This window comes from Chiloscyllium punctatum, chromosome 40 (genome assembly GCF_047496795.1).
Source record: "Chiloscyllium punctatum isolate Juve2018m chromosome 40, sChiPun1.3, whole genome shotgun sequence".
In the NCBI taxonomy this organism is placed as follows: Eukaryota; Metazoa; Chordata; class Chondrichthyes; order Orectolobiformes; family Hemiscylliidae; genus Chiloscyllium; species Chiloscyllium punctatum.
In genome coordinates this window covers 52,436,388-52,455,427 of record NC_092778.1, presented here as the reverse complement: position 1 = coordinate 52,455,427, position 19,040 = coordinate 52,436,388, and the positions used below count along the sequence as shown (strand labels likewise).

General features: G+C 38.4%; 1 protein-coding gene across 3 annotated transcripts in view; it reads left to right on the top strand.

The window, feature by feature from the left end:
• Positions 1-14,619, top strand: part of cacna1ha (calcium channel, voltage-dependent, T type, alpha 1H subunit a) — a 274,075-nt gene extending 259,456 nt beyond the window's left edge. For 2 of the 3 annotated variants that reach the window (XM_072559908.1, XM_072559907.1), the window contains exons 31-33: positions 8,158-8,329; positions 9,261-9,433; positions 12,420-14,619. In XM_072559908.1, the coding sequence (XP_072416009.1) occupies positions 8,158-8,329; positions 9,261-9,433; positions 12,420-13,640 (1,566 nt within the window). In that variant the 3' untranslated portion in view covers positions 13,641-14,619. The remainder of the gene's footprint in view (positions 1-8,157; positions 8,330-9,260; positions 9,434-12,419) is intronic. The other variant, XM_072559909.1, reaches the window with a different exon arrangement.
• Positions 14,620-19,040: the final 4,421 nt, after the last annotated feature.

Genomic DNA, 19,040 nt, shown 5'->3' with positions numbered 1-19,040 from the left:
GCCTGCATGTGAGTGTGTGGGTGTGAGTGCGTGTGATTGAGTGTGTATATGTGTAGGCTTGGTTAAGTGTGTGTGTGTGGGTGTGATGGGGTATATACCTGTGAGAGGGTGTGTGCGGGGGGTGTATGTATGTTCGTATGAGAGAGAGTCTGTGTGTGTGTGTGAATGTGTGTGTGTGTGTGTGTGTGTGTGTGTGTGTGTGTGTGTGTGTGTGTGTGTGTGTGTGTGTGTATGTACACAAACCCAAAGTCCCGTTGAGGCCATTCCCATGGGTACCAAACTTGGCTATCAACTTCTGCTCGGCCACTCTGCATTGTTGCTTGTCCCAAAGTCCGCCTTGGAGGTTGGTCACCGAAGGTCCGAGGCTGAATGACCCAGACTGCTGAAGTGTTCCCCAACTGGGAGGGAACACTCCTGCCTGGTGATTGTTGTGTGGTGTCCATCCGTCTGTTGTCGTAGCGTCTGCGCGGTGGCACAGTGGTTAGCACTGCTGCCTCATAGCACCAGAGACCCAGGTTCAATTCCTGCCTCAGGCAACTGTCTGTGTAGAGTTTGCACATTCTCCCCGTGTCTGCGTGGGTTTCCTCCCACAGTCCAAAAATGTGCAGGTTAGGTGAATTGGCCATGCTAAATTGCCTGTAATGTTAGGCGAAGGGGTAAATGTAGAGGAATGGGTCTGGGTGGGTTGCTCTTCGGAGGGTCGGTGTGGACTTGTTGGGTCGAAGGGCCTGTTTCCACACTGTAAGTAATGTAATCAATCTAAAATGTATCTTACTCGCCACAATCATCTGAGGAAGAAACAGCACTTTAAAAGCTAGTGTTTCCAAATAAACCTGGTGTTGTGTGATTTTTAACTTTAGCCACCCGAGTCCAACACCAGCATCTCCAAGTCATAAACTACTCCAATTACAGCCTAGACAGATGACATTTTCCACTTTATGCAGTCTGTTGCCCTGAGCTTAAGGCATGCATGGTGAATGTGCTTATTTCTACACCAGACCATGCACCGTTGCTTTGCTTAATTACTTAAATAGGTTTCTAAATCTGTTTAACATTATTTGTTATGCTGTTTCTTGGTTAAAAAGGCCTTTCTGGTAATTTGCAAGAAATTGTACTGTAATGTATGCTGCAGTTCACTTCCAGTTAGATCCTTTGAAGAAGCGATTTTGATTTACAGATTTCACATTATGCAATGTAGAATGGTTCAATGAGCAGAAGATTGATCGTTGCCTCATGCAGACTTTGATATTGTCACGAATGCCCATTATAAGGTAACCATTTCTGATAGTCGTCCCAAATAAAAGCAGTAGGAAAGATATTGTGCTTGGTCACACACCCTCAGGCTACACAGAAGTAAAATCAGCCACAGTTCCTCAAACTGATTACTGTGTTGTGACCCCTGCTAAATAGCTAGTGAGTAAATATCTGGCTCAGATAGCATTGAGCTAGGCCTTGACACATTCTCATGGCTGAATCCCTCCACAAGAATCTGTGTCTGAGCTCACTTATTATCATCAAATTATCAGTGGTCAGGTCATAATTCATCATCAACATACTGTCACGTTTTACTTTGAAGAGAGCATCAAATTTTAGATCAGTGCTTTTAGTTTTAGTTAGGGGTCTTTCTGTAAAACAAATTCTTAAATACGTCAAAGATTTTAAAAGTACTCACTTTATTTGCAATTTACAGAGATCCTGATTTACACACACATTTTTGGACCCATCAATGCTAAATGATTGCAATAAAATCTGAAGATATTTAATTGTTGTAAGTCTAATGTTGTAAATTTAAATACATTAGATTTGGCATCATCACCTTAACACCAGGTATCCAGGTGATAATATTTTACTTGTGTTTCTATACAAATTGCTAACTTAACCTCCTTAGACAAAAACCACCTGCAGCAGTCATCATTTTAATCATTGAGTCATGCAGTAATCATGTTCCCTTTACATATTTTTTGAAGTTTTTTTAAAAATATAGATCAGAAGTGACAAACATTATAATATGAATAACTGATCTGAAAAACGCATTTGACAATGTGTTAAGTAATATCCAAGGCGCATTAGATTGTAATCTCCTTGCAAGGATTTAGGTTCATCCAACCATCAATGCAAATTTCAAAAATTAGGGTGAAGTGTCTTGAAGTGAGGGTCATGAATTGCATAATTATTTATGCACAAGGCTGTCTTTCTTACTCGACATGTGGTGTGTGTTAGTTTGCTTTCAGCTTTCTATGACCAGTAGCTCGGGATAACATCACTGAACTAGCAACCTGGTATTCCAAACTAATGCTATGTGGACACAAATTCTCATCCTGCCATGGAAGCTGGTAGAAATTAAATTCAAATTAATAAAAATCTGGAATTGAAAACTAGACTCAGTAATGCTAACAATGAAACTATCATTGTTGTAAAATCTCATTTGGTTCACTAATCCCTTCTTGAGAAGGAAATGTGCCATCCTCATTGATCTAGCTTACATGTGACTGCAGACCAATAGCAATGTGATTGCCTATTAACTGCCCTCTGAAATGGTTGAGCAAGCCATTCAGCTTCTAACAACATTGTAGATGTACTATGCACGAAGGACTGTAGTATGTTAAAGTTAAAAATCACGCAACACCAGGTTATAGTTGAACAGGTTTATTTGGAAGCACTAGCCTTTGGAGTGCTACTCCTTCATCAGGTGGTTGTCAAAGAAGACAGCTCATCACCACTTTCTCAAAGGCAATGGGAGTTGTGCAACAAATGCTGTCCAAGCCACAATGTCCGTCTCTCATGTCTTTCTATGAACATCTGCTTTGTTTAAGTGCTCCTTTAAAAACTGGTTCTTAAGTTAATTATTTTATTGAGTTAATTTGGTTGCATTATTATAGAAAACAAAAAGAAATTCCTATGCTCAGCAGGCATTGAAGGGGCTGGAGTGCCTTATATCCACCCCAAATAAAAATTGTGATATAATTTGAAAAATTTATTTTCAAGTTTTCATTCTGGTTGCAGTGGTCCTTTGATGAGCTGTCAATCAGTTAATTTGTTCATTTATTTCTTGTTTACTCAAGAGGATAAAAGAATGGCCCTCTTGTAGTGCAGTGGTAGTGTCCCTTCCCCCAGACTGAGAGACCTGGATTCAAGTTCTATCTGCTCCAGAGGTGTACAATAACATCTCTGAACAGGTTGATTAGAAAAATAAATTAAATAATAAAAGAGAATAAAGGGCCACTTGACATGAGTGTCTCTTGGTCTGCTTGATGCCTTCAGTGAACAATGGATACCACAAAGGCAGGAATTGCATCATCTCTCACAGTCTCCTCTCCCCTCCCTTCCCCTCAACAACAGCTTGATAAATTTCTGTTGAATTTTTGATTTTGGTTAAAGTGACCTTTTAAAGGGCTACCACTAGTTAATTCAGTTAACCTGTTTTAATTTCTTTCTTTCAAAAATGTTTATATAAATACTCTTGGTCATGTTATTTTAATATAATAAGTCTCTTATTATTCTTTTCTTTTGTTAGTGGACTGTTGAATGGTCATCTAATTATTTAGTCATTGGTTATTTAATACTCAAAAGATGCCATGGAGTTCCATGCTGCCATCTGTTGGTAGCATTGCTCACTGAAGGAAAGCTACATACACAGGGGTCCTCCCTTCCTCCAATGAGGATTTAGAGTCAGAGAGTCATAGAGATGTACAGCATGGAAATAGACCCTTCGGTCCAACCTGTCCATGCCGACCAGATATCCCAACCCAATCTAGTCCCACCTGCCAGCACCCGGCCCATATCCCTCCAAACCCTTCCTATTCATATACCCATCCAAAACCCTCTTAAATGTTGCAATTGTACCAGCCTCCAACACACCCTCTGGCAGCTCATTCCATACACGTACCACCTTCTGCGTGAAAATGTTGCCCCTTAGGTGTCTTTTATATCTTTCCCCTCTCAATCTAAACCTATGCCCTCTAGTTCTGGACTCCCTGACCCCAGGGAAAAGACTTTGTCTATTTATCCTATCTATGCCCCTCATAATTGTGTAAACTTCTATAAGGTCACCCCTCAGCCTCCGACGCTCCAGGGAAAACAGCCCCAGCCTGTTCATCCTCTGCCTATAGCTCAAATCCTCCAACCTTGGCAACATCCTTGTAAATCTTTTCTGAACCCTTTCAAGTTTCACAACATCTTTCCGATAGGAAGGAGACCAGAAGTGCACACAGTACTCCAACAGTGGCCTAAATAATGTCCTGTACAGCTGCAACATGACCTCCCAACTCCTGTACTCAACACTCTGACCAATAAAGGAAAACATACCAAATGCCACCTTCACTATCCTATCTACCTGCAACTCCACTTTCAAGGAGCTATGAACCTGCACTCCAAGGCCTCTTTGTTCAGCAACACTCCCTAAGACCTTGCCATTTAGTGTATAAGTCCTGCTAAGATTTGCTTTCCCAAAATGCAGCACCTCGCATTTAACTGAATTAAACCCCATCTGCCACTTCTCAGCACATTGTCTCATCTGGTCTAGATCCTGTTGTAATCTGAGGTAACCCTCTTCGCTGTCCACTATACCTCCAATTTTGGTGTCATCTGCAAACTTACTAACTGTACCTCTTATGCTCGCATCCAAATCATTTGTGTAAATGACAAAAAGTAGAGGGCCCAGCACCGATCCTTGTGGCACTCCACTGGTCACAGGCCTCCAGTATGAAAAATAACCCTCTACCACCACCCTCTGTCTTCTACCTTTGAGCCAGTTCTGTATCCAAATGGCTAGTTCTCCCTGTATTCCATGAGATCTAACCTTGCTAATCAGTCTCCCATGGGGAACCTTGTCGAACACCTTACTGAAGTCCATATAGATCACATCTACTACTCTGCTCTCATCAATCTTCTTTGTTGCTTCTTCAAAAAACTCAATTAAGTTTGTGAGACATGATTTCCCATGCACAAAGCCATGTTGACTATCCTTAATCAGTCCTTGCCTTTCCAAATACATGTACATCCTGTCCCTCAGGATTACCGCCCTTCTTAAACAGTGGCACCACATTTGCCAACCTCCAGTCTTCCAGCACCTCACCTGTGACTATCGATGATATAAATATCTCAGCAAGAGTCCCAGCAATCACTTCTCTAGCTTCCCACAGAGTTCTCGGGTACACCTGATCAGGTCCTGGGATTTATCCACCTTTAACCGTTTGAAGATATCCAGCACTTCCTCCTCTGTAATCTGGATATTTTTCAAGATGTCACCATCTATTTCCCTACAGACTATATCTTCCATATCCTTTTCCACAGTAAATACTGATGCAAAATATTCATTTAGTGTCTCCCCCATATTCTGTGGCTCCACACAAAGGCCGCCTTGCTGATCTTTGAGGGGCCCTATTCTCTCCCTAGTTACCATTTTGTTCTCAATATATTTGTAAAAACTCTTTGGATTCTCCTTAATTCAATCTCTCAAAGCTATCTCATGTCCCAATTTTGCCTTCCTGATTTCCCTCTTAAGTATACTCCTACTTCCTTTTGGAATGGAACGCTTTTCATTATGTCTTGATCTATGGCCATGCATCTTTGGGGGGTGTTGGCAGGTGTGGGGGGGGGGGGGGGGGGTGCGGCCAGGATGTTGGGGGTCCAGCAAATCAATCTCCCTCACAACACCGTCTCCCATCTTTATAGTTCCTTGGACCTGGCCTATGGGAAAATAAGCAGGCCATAATGAGTTTCTCTTTTTTTTAAGGTGGTGCTATCAATTGAACAGTTGCTGCAAAGTGAGGCTGCTGACATGTAAGCAGGGCTAGAGATAGAAAAACTGCAGATGCTGGAATCCAAGGTAGATAAGCAGGAGGCTGGAAGAACACAGCAATCCAGGCAGCATCAGGAGGTGGAGAAGTCAACATTTTGGGCGTAACGGTTACACCTGAAACATTGAATTCTCCACCTCGTGATGCTGCCTGAATTGCTGTGTTCATCCAACTTCCTGCTTGTCTGACATGTAAGCAAGGACAACTCTGGGATTCCATACGAAAGTAAAAAAGTATCATCATGTACAGCAGTGTAAACAGCCGAAACAGGACCAATGGGAAACCTATGTTTGACACTATGATTTGCAGAGTTATGTCAAAGGACAGTCTCCTTCTGAAGATGATCTCTGTTGTTAAGAAAACAATTAAGGTTCTTGTTCTATCTCTGGTGTTCATCTTTGTAGGACAAGATATTAGCTTATTTACAGTGGCAAACAACTTTCTTCAGCTAAGCATTCACTTTTGTGGTCATTTGAGATTTGTGATCATTTTGAGTTCTGAATTTTTCAACAACAGTGCAGCTGTTTCCTCGAATATAATATCTCTGTTGTGTCATTAGTCTGAATTTGCGCTTACAAAGCTTGTTTGCACTGTTTGACAGTCTCAATGAAGCAATTAGACTATGCCAAGTCTTGTTGAATTCTGAGTTGTTCAAGCTTATTTCAAATGTAAACTTGGAAAAAATAATTTGTGTGTCTCCTTAATCTCAATAATCTAATATTGTAGCTTTTGGCTGAAAAAAGCTCTCTATTACTTCCATGGTTTGCTGATGGGTTTCTATGTAAATATATCCGACTATGCAGATCAACAATTTCTGGACTTTGGCTATTAGCATGATCCGCTTGGACAAAAGGATCTCTTTCTCAGTTTACAATGTATTATTAAGTACTTAAATTGTTGTACATCTTGGTGAGCCTCTGCTGATAATTGATGTTTTTCTCCAAACATTCGAGCTCACTTTTTTCATATATTCTATGCATAACTGCAAACATTTGTTGCAGTTGACATCTGCCTAGTGCAGGTGGCACCACCACCTTGACTGTACCTTCAGTAGTCTGGAATTTGTTTTGAACTTTGAGATTTATTTTGTGGCATTATTGAAAATGTATTTCTAGCTTCATAATTATTGAGATTTTGTGGTCATTTTGCTAGCTGTAGAAATTTCTAGATCTTCACTTGCTTTCATTATAGAGTGAGCTAGCACCCTATTTGTTTCCCAGAAGTGATCTGACTATCTACTCTGGGGGAGGAACCACATCACCTGACTTCAGTTACTGTTGCTGATCTCCTGGGCAGATTCTGTCTATTAAATAGATGATTATATTGCTTTACCTTCTTCAAAAGAACTGATCCTCATCAAAAGAGAGATCTGGCAGTTCAGGAACAATGCCTCTTTAATCTAAAGATACGGTAAGGTCCAAAATTTCAGTTAGGAGTAAATGAACAACCTGTTTTCTTCTCTGTATCTACAATCTCAAAAATGCACACCACTGTCCAGAAGGCCATCTGGTGGCTGGCAATTGCCTTCTTTAGTGCCTTCTTTTCCTGAAGATTCCCATGCCATTTTCAAAAGAAATAGAAGGTCTTCCCCATTGTCTTCCAATGTTAGGACTGGAGTGTCTTCACTATTTGCTAACCAAAGGATGTCTAAAGGTATAGAAATAGCTGTGCCCGTGAAATACCCATAATAGTTTAGAATGATGTGCACGCATCGACCTCAAACTCTGCGGCTTGGACAGTACAAGTGTCAAAGTCTAATGGAGGATGATCTGAAGATTTCTGGATACAACCTTAGCTTCTCTCATATCTAATTTAAATTTTTTTGCCATATGCATTAATTTCTGTACAAAATTCATTCAGCAAGTTTGTACTGTAAAGGAAATTGAATTCCTTCTTTTGGTCTGTCACAGCATCCAAGGAAAGCTCATCCCTCCCCTCTGCATCCCTAATGCTACTATACACTGTTCTTAATTTTCTATGCTGCCTGCTCAGCCTTTGTCCATGTCTCTTTATAAAATTTGCTGAGGTATATTTGTCAGAACTGGACTGCACACTTTTCATTCTCACCTTTGCTTGATAGGTTTCTCTGTTTAAGCTGTTTAAGCTGGACTGTTAGTAATAGCAGCATTATGATTAATTAATTACTATGAAATATTCTTGTTTAATTCCATATCCTAGCTCTGTTAGTGCTCTATACAGTTCTCTGCATTTTATTAATAGTCAGTTCCAGTCATGTTGAAGAAACTGGTATCTTGCTGGTTTATTCTATGTGGTTATGAATGCATCAATGCTGCATAATGCCAGTGTAATATTGAACAGTGTGAATAATTTCCAATATTCTCTGGTTATTTTTAAACAGGAAGATCTTAGATACAGCAAAATGATCGGAGAGAAACAAAAAGACAATTTGCTGACTGTTCGGAAAGTTTCTGTGTCTCGAATGCATTCTTTACCTAACGACAGCTATATGTTTCGCCCAGTTAGATCAGCCCAATCTCATTATCCGCTGCATGAGGTGGATCCCCATCAGGGTATGTCACCAACATGTGTTATTTAATAAAAGGGAATTAGTACATTTTTCTATCAGTCAAAAGTTATTTAAAAATTCAGTGCATTTCTTTAATTAATCAGAAAGCCAATCATATGGGTGTCAGTTTGAAGTACTCAGCTTAGAATATCTGAGGGTTATGGAAGGATTGCTGCTGTTGTAAAACTCTACCATTGCTTCTACTATAGTTTGTCGAAACAGGGGTCAGACCCTCCATAAGCAGAACTTCAATGGTTCAGGGGTACATCTGTGATCTGGGACGGACAGAGAAAACTGTGGGTATTCCCCTGGACTCCTCAGAGAAGAACTTGGCTGGCCCTGTGAATTTGTGGCTGGGAGCCACTCTTACAATGTCTTTTGCTCGCCTACCCCAATTTTCAGAAGTTTAGCATAGATTTATCAAAGTTTAGACACCTCCCCACTCTGCACCCCCAAATCCAATCTTCACCAAGTTGATCCTATTTTTAGTGCTTTCAACCAAGTGTGCTTGCACCAGTGGTACACCTGAACCCAACTGAGGACCTCAGACCTGGCTTTAGGGAAGCCCAGCCCTGGGCCAACAAAAATATGTACAATCTATCAATGGATTTGTTGGGCAATTTGTCTGAGTCAGACTTGAGTTGACAATCTTAACATCTTCTTTCAAACTTTTTGGAGTCTGTCTTGACTTCATCTAAACTCATTAATTTTGGAAGCACAGGCAACCAAGTAACTCAATATGGCTTCTCACAAATAACCTAAAAATATATAATCACAAAGTAGATATTCAAATTGATAGCTTAATTTTTAAACTTTCTCAAAGAGGAAGAAGAAAATGGAAAAATTAAAAGAATCTTTTATATGAAGCATTTATTTGGTTTCAAGATTTTATTTTCATTCAGGGTTTTGTTTTTAATCTGGATTTTTTTGTCTAGGGTCTGTGACTTCAGTCCAGTCCCAGCCTGCTGAAGTTTCTACGTGTCTTGGAATTCCCACTGAGATAATTCATCATAGCTTCGCTTCGACCAGCCACATCACTCTCCCTAAAATCCCTCCTCCACAGAGATCACCGAGATCACCCAGTTTTAACAGGCTACTACGTAGACAGGTATTGATAGATTTTATTCAAAGGCGTTTTTCCATTTTGCACTGAAGTATTGTTGACTCAACTTAGATCAAAAGTCAGTAACTTTTGCATTCAATTTCAGCTCATTGAGTTACACAAAACTAGTTGATAGCAAATTGTCTGGTTAATTAAAAAATTGTCCAATTTTCCTTTGGGATAAGTGGTATCAAACAACATCCAAGTAACTTCGAAATCGACGTTTCGGGCAAAAGCCCTTCAGATCAGCTTTATTCCTGATGAAGGGCTTTTGCCCGAAACGTCGATTTCGAAGCTACTTGGATGCTGCCTGAACTGCTGTGCTCTTCCAGCACCACTAATCCAGAATCTGGTTTCCAGCATCTGCAGTCATTGTTTTTACCTGGTATCAAACAAGGCAGGGGGAGGGGGCTCATGTCTAATCCTGACACAGAATTTGCATTTGCAAGCTCCCTGCCATTTTGGGCATTTGGTACCCATTTTACAACTTGGTAAGTAATTCCCTCTCACCAAGTTTCTAAGTTTATGTTTCAGTATTTATTCGGTTATATGAAATGCTTGAACAGTTATTAAGAAACCAGTATCTCTTATTTTGGGAGGAGGCGGTGGCAGGAAAGGAATTGATCAGAATTCCCGGTCCTGCAGCTAGATTTAATGTTTGCACTGCTGGACCTACTCACCTATCGGGCACTTAATTGCTTGGCATGGAACATTCCTTGTGATTTAGGACCACAGGCAGTGCCATTGGGAGTGGAGACTGTTGCTAGTTGTTCTAGAGAGAGTGGGACAGAGATTGTTGTTAGATTCTTAAAGAGTTCTAAAGTGAATGAGAAGGGATGAATGTTGCAGAGAAGAATATGTGGACGGGAACTGAAGGAGTTGGAATAAGGACAGTGAGTAGCTTTCGTAGCCTCCATTTCTGACCTTATGTCCTTTATTGGGGACAGTGTATGTGAAAAGGGTTGCTTGGTGACCTTTGGGCCTGGAAATGCTGTGAAACTCGAAATGGATCCCTGAGCCACAAGAAATTCTAATGGACTTGAACAAGAATACCGTGGATGATTTGGTGAGGGGGAAATAAACACTCAGTTGTGTGGAAGAGCACTTCTGGATACAAACAAAAAAGCTAGTGACCTGAATGGGCTTTTGCGGTGCAATGGTAGTGTCCTTATCTCTGGACTAAAAGACATTGGCTCAAATCCCACCTGCTCCATAGGTGTGTCACAACACATCTGAATAGGTTGATTTTTTTTTAAAAAGTCTGGATTTTGAGTCAAAATTAGAGAGAAATTATCAATATCCATTTTTGCTTTTAACTGTACGTCAGGCAGCAACTGCATATGAGCAGTTAAATCCTGAAATCAGGATCTGATTGGGGCAGATGGTAATGTAGTGGTTGTCACTGGACTTGGATTCCAAAGGCCTAGGTCAGTGCTCTGGCGACATGGATTCAATTCTCATTGGCAGCTGGTGGACTTTGAATTCAGTTAATCAATCTGGAATGTAAAGTCAGCCTCAGTATTGGTGACCATGCAAAATATGACTATCTTCAAATTTTTTATTCATTCATGGAATGTGGATGTTTCCTAAGATTTATTTATTTATGGAGATTTCAAAATAATTAAATCCTTTTCTAATTAACTTCTCAATTATCTCTACCATACTCTCTTGATTCTATCTTTCTTTCTTCCACTATTTGCATATGTTTTGGCATTGAATGAAATGTTCTAACTTACACTTCCTGGTTAAGACCCTATGCATCTTTGTAGAATATTCCTCAGTCTGATTACGGATATGCATAGCTTGCTGTCTTGTTCACACAGGACTCAGGTTTCCTACCATGCAGAAATAGCTTTCTAATCACAACAGACTTCCTGTGCGAAACCTCATACAAAATGGCTGGACGTGTGCAAGTGCAATAAACACTTGACGCCATGCATTTATCATTACAAAATTCCAGACCATTGAATTCAAACATAAATCAAGAAACTTGAGCATATAATATAGGCTGACACTTGAGTATAATGTTGAGGAAGTACTACAATGTCTTCTCGGTGGAGGATTTTGGACATCAGGCAGGGAAGTGGAGTTGAGACTAAGATAGGATAAGCCGTGATTGTATCAAATGGCGGAACAGGCCCGACAGGCTAAATTGCCTTCTCTTGCTCTTAGTTATTATGTAGTTGTTGACCTCTATAGAGCTGGTATATAAATGTAAAAGGTTTAAAGAACAGTGGGAGAGATCTCCCAGCCAGCATTCAACTCTGGCCATTCCTCTACAACAAGAAAGCTTTCAGATTAATTAGGCATTATCTCATTCATAAGCCTATATGAAAATTACATATTTCTTTCCAAAGGATGGATATGATGGTGTAATAATTGTAACTGGATTGGCAATCTAAAGTCCTGGACTGATCATGAGTTCAAATCACCATCAAAGCTGTTTGTGAATGTGAATGCAGATTTTTTTAACGATATGGAAACTTAAAAAGAAGTTGTTTGTGGAAGTGATCATGAAACTGTTGATTATCTTAAAAGGTTCATTAATGAACTGAGCCAGTATATGTGATCCAAATTTCTCAATGGCTTGGTTGACTCTTAACTGCTGTTTAACTTCTAAAGCCACTGAGTTTGTGAAACCATATTTTAGGTAGCCATAAATGGCAACTTTGTCAGAGATGCCCAAATCCTGCAAATAGATTTTTAAGAAAATAATAATTGGCTTTGAAACCCTTTGGAAATCCTGAGGACATGAAAGCTGTGTTTTAAGTCTATCATTTTTTAAATACCGTTTCAGCAATTACTGCCTTTATGAGAGGGATTGAAAACCTGGGGGTATTAGTGTGGGAGACTCGGTAAAGTTTAGTAATGCAAGGCCAGAGAAACTCTTTTTGCTACTATACAGCCAGAATCAAAAGTTTTGCAAAATATTTATGATGAAACACTACCAGTGGGAATTTGCTCTGATATTCTATGACTGCTTACATTCCAGGAGTCTGTCAGAAATGACTCAGTGGGTGTTATGAATGTGGAATCTAAGAACAGCTTGAAGCTAGAGTCTAATGACAGTCTGCAACCAAAACTTTCAGCTCATCATATCTTGGTTCCACCATTAATGCACTCCACACCATTGTCTCCAAAGGTCGCCGCTCAGCCTTTGCCACTGTTGACACAACGCAGTAAGCAATCGAGTGTTCACACACACAGGCAGGTCTACTGCCAGCGCAGTATTCCGAGCCGCTCACCCAGTCACAGCAGTGGCAGCAACAGCCCAGCAAGCTCCTTTTTCAACTCTGTGGATCCAGCTGACGAAGAAGTGAGGTGCATCAACAGCTCAATGAGAAACTGGAAGCGACAATCTGAAGTGAGAAGCCTATCGTTATCACCTTTCCTCTCGCTTAATCAGTCAGCTGTGGCTTTAAAGAACTCTAACAGTACAGCAAGCTTGGCAGGAATTGGAAGGGAAAAAGACTTGAAGAAGTTCTACAGTGTTGATGCACAGGGATTACTGGCAAAGCCTTCTTGGGCAGATGATCCAAGGAGGCATTCAATTGAAATATGCCCTTCAATTGACGATGAAGATTCAAATCTACAGTTAGAAGTTCCATTTTCTACTGAAGAAAAGGGAGAGCCTTCTGTCCATGCCCAGTCAGATTCCGAGTATATCCTTGCAGCTCAAAGAAAGAAAAAAATGAGTCCACCTTGTATCTCAATAGAGCCTCCCAAGGAGAGTGAAAGTGGGCCAACTTCTCATACTGCAATGTCTGAAGCCAGGATGCATTTACGCAAGCGCACACTGTCCTTTGAATCCATGGTTCATAGAGATTCTCTAGAACTCGTAGATTTGCAGTCTGAGAATCAGGCATCAATAACAGATCAACGAATTTCCCAATCCTGTCAAAGCAAGCATCTTACCATTCCAGACCTATCATTCGATCACTCAGATGTGAGCTCATTAAGCAGTTTATCTGACTTGTTTTCTGATAGCAATCACTCAACCCCTTCTTCTAGTATCTCTGCAGATTCAAGGGTAGAACTACTGGCCTCCGAACGGAAGAAAATAGACCATTCCAAAGCATCAATTGAAAACCGTGATATTCATAGGCCTGAAAATAGTAAAGAGATGCTCAGCGTCACCAGTACGCCTCTTAGGAAACGGGGGCTTGTCCGTATGACAAGCACACAAGAAGACACGGATGATCTTGTGGTATAGCTGAGGAAGATAAATTTTCTGGAGGAAGAAAAGACTTACTTATGCCAATCAATCACTGTAAAATGCAAATTATTACTGTCTAATGATGCTTGTTTGATCCCTTGTCAATGATTTAAGGATTTTGTAAGGGAATGCAAAAAAAAGGGATATGCAAATGTTTTTTGAATGGAACTTGAGTAGGTTCCCATACTCAATCACATTGATTTGAGTCAGATTTATGTGTATAGGCACTTTATTGTGCAAAGCCACAGTATGCAGAAGTGCAGAAAAGATGAGAACTGTACAGTGATGTAATGTTTGCAATGTATATATAAATAATTATGTATTAGTGATAAATAATTTAATTATGTCTTCATAATGCACATATTTTTATATAGAACTGTAATGTTTTGCACACTTAAAATCGAATTCCAAGTTGAGTGGTGTTTTCTGGTGTTTAAGTGGAATGTATATAATTTAGATTTTTTTTCCTTTTCTGCTTGCTCATGCTAGCCTCATTCTAAATGTTTACTTTTCTAATGTAACATTTACTGAGAACCAAATTACTACTGGATTGTAGTCGGTGCAATAATAGACTAATTCATTGTTCATTTTTTAAAGAAAGAATTAAGTCTTCAACCAGGTTAAATTGCAATAAATTAAAGAAATCATAGAGAAAAAAGGCACACTAATATTAGGGACATGTCAAACAAAAAAACAATGATAATATCTAATGGCAAGTTATTTATTCAATTCCATTTTATTTACAGTTTGGTAAGTTATTAATGGTATTTGTAAAGTTACATACATTTCTTGGTCAATAGTGTTAAATGTAACCTCTGAAAGCAAACCTATTTATGTTTACTATATTGCATCCATCAGGCAAGGAATAACTGTAACTTCATTTTTAAATGCTTATTTCTGTGCTTAACTTTTTTAAGCTTTTGGCAAATCTGTTTCACAAAAATATGTTCAAATTGTTTCTAAATGTACAATAAATCAGCGCTTCTGTCTTAAAAATATCTTGTATTTTCACTACATTGTGGGTAATACTCACCTTGATTTGGTAGCAATAATAACAGATGAACTTGAAAACAGAAAGGCTACTTTTACCTATATGGTAAGTTATTTTCTTTCTATTGTACCACAACATTCTTCCTGATTCAGACAAGTAAATCTGGAGAAACAACTTTGACATTTCAATGGTGTTCTGAAACTTGATGTAAGATCAGGTTTTAGTGTGAGGTTTTTTTGAAAACGTTTGATCATCTTACCTGGCTAAAACTATTAGAAGTTGGAAAGCACGATTAGAGATTTAGTAGTCTTTTGAAGTTTGAAAGGAATAATTGCAATATGCTTATAACATTATGGTTATATTTCAGGGAGCTTATCCAGAATACAACTGCAAGTAATGATTAAGAGACAATACAATTACAAATTGCTCATCATAATTTTTGGTAGTTTAACAAATGTTTTATGGAAGTGAAAACAAATGTAATATACTGATAGGAATGGTTGTTCACTGAATTAGAAAATTGTCCCTTTCCTGTTGTGTGGATTTAACAACAGTCAAATGAGATATAAGTTTCTTTCCTGCTAAGTACATAATGAAATTATCTTTGAATTGGTCTAATCCACTTTAAGCAAGGATAAAGTTGGCAGTAATTGGACACCAACGGCACTGATAAACCCATCTTAATTGAAAAAAAGATACATGCATCATTGGAAGTGTCAGGTAAGTGTAGTAATGAGAGTTTAGGGTTAAACCTGGCAAAGTAAAAATGTGAAAGAATGTGTGATTATTTCTTTATTGCTGATCTCTGTAAAGTTTTTTGTTGGGGAAGAGGAGATCATTCCTATTCCTGTAACAGTGTAAACAGCAGAACATTTGCTTAAAATTATAAATTACAATTTAAAAGGATACACTTTACATACATAGTTCTGATTCTGACTTATGTTTTGGTATTCTTGCAATTAATGGTATTTAGATAAACAATTTCAAATTCTCTACATCTAGGAAAGCTTTGACATTTGAAAATCACACAGTCAACAGGTGACCGTGGACTAATGATGAAGGGAACTTAACTGTTAACGAATTTCATTAAAAAGGTAATCGTTTACATTTGCAGAGCTAGGTAGGTTAACTTATTCAATCCTGTGTCAAAAATCTTTACTGTGGAGTAGCTGATGCTTCCTGACATTTGAATCTTGCTCCGAGTTTTCACAGATAAAAGATGATGTGCAGAGAGAGACAGCACACTCTGGGCCAGCAAAGACTCCTCTGGTTTATCAATCTTTGTTATTTCACTCACCAACTACTTGGGGAACTTATAATGTTCAATCCCTAAAGGATCTTGAAGTCAATAGGAATTCCCTAGGAAACATGCTGCAGATCCACTGTGAGCACATGCACAATGTTGAATGTTACTGCATGAGGAAATTTTAATCATCTTTGTCAAATTATCGTGCAATTTCCTGTTCTGATGCCCCTACATTTGGGTTTCGATGTGGTCAATTTTAGTTTAAACCAATTATTACTGTGATGAATGAGTAATAAACTAATCTATAAAACATGTGTTTAAGTATCTGTTTGGAGCAGTGGCTGATCAACACTGAATCTTCTTTTCATTGGTTTATAAGTAGTGCAATTCAATATGTAGAAATTCTCCATCTGTATTTAGTCCAACAAAGACAGTTCTGAACCTTGTTCTCTGTAAACCTGAAGTCATTCAGAACTTTTCTGCCTTAACCTGGAACAAATCCCATCAATCTGTCACTGACAACATTGGTTCCTAGTTAAGTGATCTCTTGATTTTACAATTGCTCTGTGGTCTTGCCGCTGTATATCTCGTAAACTCTTCCAGCCTAAGAAATCTGCATTCCTCTAGCTCTGATCACTCACACATGCTTGATTTTAACCTTTCCTCCTTTGGTTACACTGTCAGTCGTGCAGCCCTTAAACTCTTGAATACCAAATCCCCACCCTTCCCCAACCCTAACTATCTGATCTCTCCATCTTAAATTCATCTTTAAGGCCCATCTTAAAATTTGTATCTTTGATCAAAATTTGGACATTATCAAAACTTGTCACTCTATCACATTTTGTTTTATAATGCTCCTGTGAAGTGCCTTAGGCCATTTTGTTATGTTAAATATGCCTTATAACTTGTTGTAATTGTTGATGTTGAATTGAATTGGAGAAAGCAATGAAAGTGATGTTTTAAATAGAACACACTGGTCATAACTTAATAGCTCTATAGAAACAGCAAAAAACATGAGAAAATTAAATAATAAAGGTTCTCCTCACAAAAATTCAATTAATCTAAATGAGATTAAAAGGGAACTTGCCTAGGTAAACTAAAAGAAAATTGTAATATAAAACAATGCTCAGAAGATGAATGAGATGTATAAGATTGAGGGTTGTGGATAGGAAGTAGCAGTTCCCATAATACAAGGGGACATAATTTTAATGTGAAAGGCAGGAGGTTTGGAGGAGATTTGCAAAACAAAATCATCTAGAGCTGGTGGGAATCTGAAATGCACGGCCTGGAAGGGTAACTGAGGCAGGAAACCTCACAATCTTTTAAAAATTACTTGGATGAGTACTTGAAATGTCATAGCATTCAAGGCTATGGACCACATGCTGGAAAGTAGGATTAGTACTGATGTAGAGTAGTTTTTTGGTGATGTAGTGTAGTTTTTTTGTTGGTGTAGTCTCGATGGGCCAAACGGCCTGTATGATTATATGAAAATCAGGCATAAAGTTTCTCTCAATAGTTAAAGAACTGTTTCAAAAGCTGGAGCTTATTGGACAAGTAGAGAAATTAATATTAGAAATGAGATTAAAAAGAAGTTTGAGATGACATTTATGTTTAATGATATAAAAGAAAAACACGCTGGAAATATGAAATATAGACAGGGTGCTAAGGAACTTTGAAAACAAAGAAGGAAATATGAAGAACAGATAATACAAAGGAAATAATATACAAGCCAGTAAAAGGTAAGTGAAAAACAAACTTAAAGGAAGCACAGAATCAACTGGAAAAGAAAAATGGTGAAAGAATGATGAAAATATTAAGCAAGTTCCTTTCTTCAATCTTTGTCTAAATAAGTAGAAATGGCGAAATGAGGGTGTGAGGCAGTTGATTAGGACAATTACAGGTAAGGAAGTAATACTGGAAAACTTCTGGAACTCTGTTGTGAAAGGTACTGAACCCCAATAGCATTCATAGTAGAATATCAAAAGAAACCAGAGAGTAAGTAACAGATATTGTGGTCAAATGATTTCCACAAGAAATGTATCATAAAAGCAAACTGTACCAAAATGCACAGCTGTCAGCTCATGGGAAAAGATTTCCTGTGAAATTAAAAATGATTATTTGTAGAATCATTTAATTTCATTTTGGAATTGCTTTTAACAACGGAGGGGATGCTGCTGAAGCAGGCTAATCATTGATGGTGAGTTTACCAGCATATTTTTAACGCATTTTTACCACGTAAACACCCAGTTGAGGCAGTTCAAATCCACTCCATTGTGTCTGAAGATACTTTAAAAAATGGCTCAATGATATAATTTCACCATTTAGAGTCATAGAGATGTACAGCACAGAAATAGACACTTCAGTGCAACTCACTCATGCTGACCAGATATCCTATTGGTGGATTCAGCTGAATGAAACATGCAGTATTAGGGAAATGTGCAAGTGTTTAACTTGACTTTTAACTGGACAACTTCCCATGCTGCTGAAACAAACATTATGACAAAATTGTGAAAGTAAGATGACAATTAAGATTATAAGTAAAATCTGCATTTTTGTGCAGTATTCACTTACCTGATCCTTCGTCAAACCTTGCATACTCCTGACATCAAGAAATGTTCTAATAATATCAAGATTTTTTAGATTGAGCAGTTTCTAAACTTTATAAAATGTTGTTCTTTTTAAAGTCATTTCTGCACTTGTAGTTTTAAATATTTACAAATACTTCACATCATCCCAGTTGAAAGCTTAATTCCTTCAAGTTGTTTAACTCTTAGAACATCACCTGTACAGCAAAGTGAAGGTAGGGGGATAACTTTGCAATTTTATGACTGCGCCTTTATAAAAATATTTAAGCACATTCGTTTAAGTAGGGGAGGATGTTGATTTACATTTTGATGGGGCTTGTTTTTTTCCTGGAGTTTGTTGATTATTTGTGCACCTTTTAGTGTTTCCAATTTCCTCTGTATCTTGTCCTTTTGGTTTAAAGATGTTTTGATTTGTGCTTTGCTCTGTTGGATTTTGCATTTCAACATTCCCAAAAGGTTGACATTGACTTTGTTTTTATTTCATGCTATTCATTAGAGTCTTGCTGTATTTTCTTCCCTAGCGGCTCAGTGCTGACTTCACTTATGTTGAAACATATTGTACATATTGCTGCTTC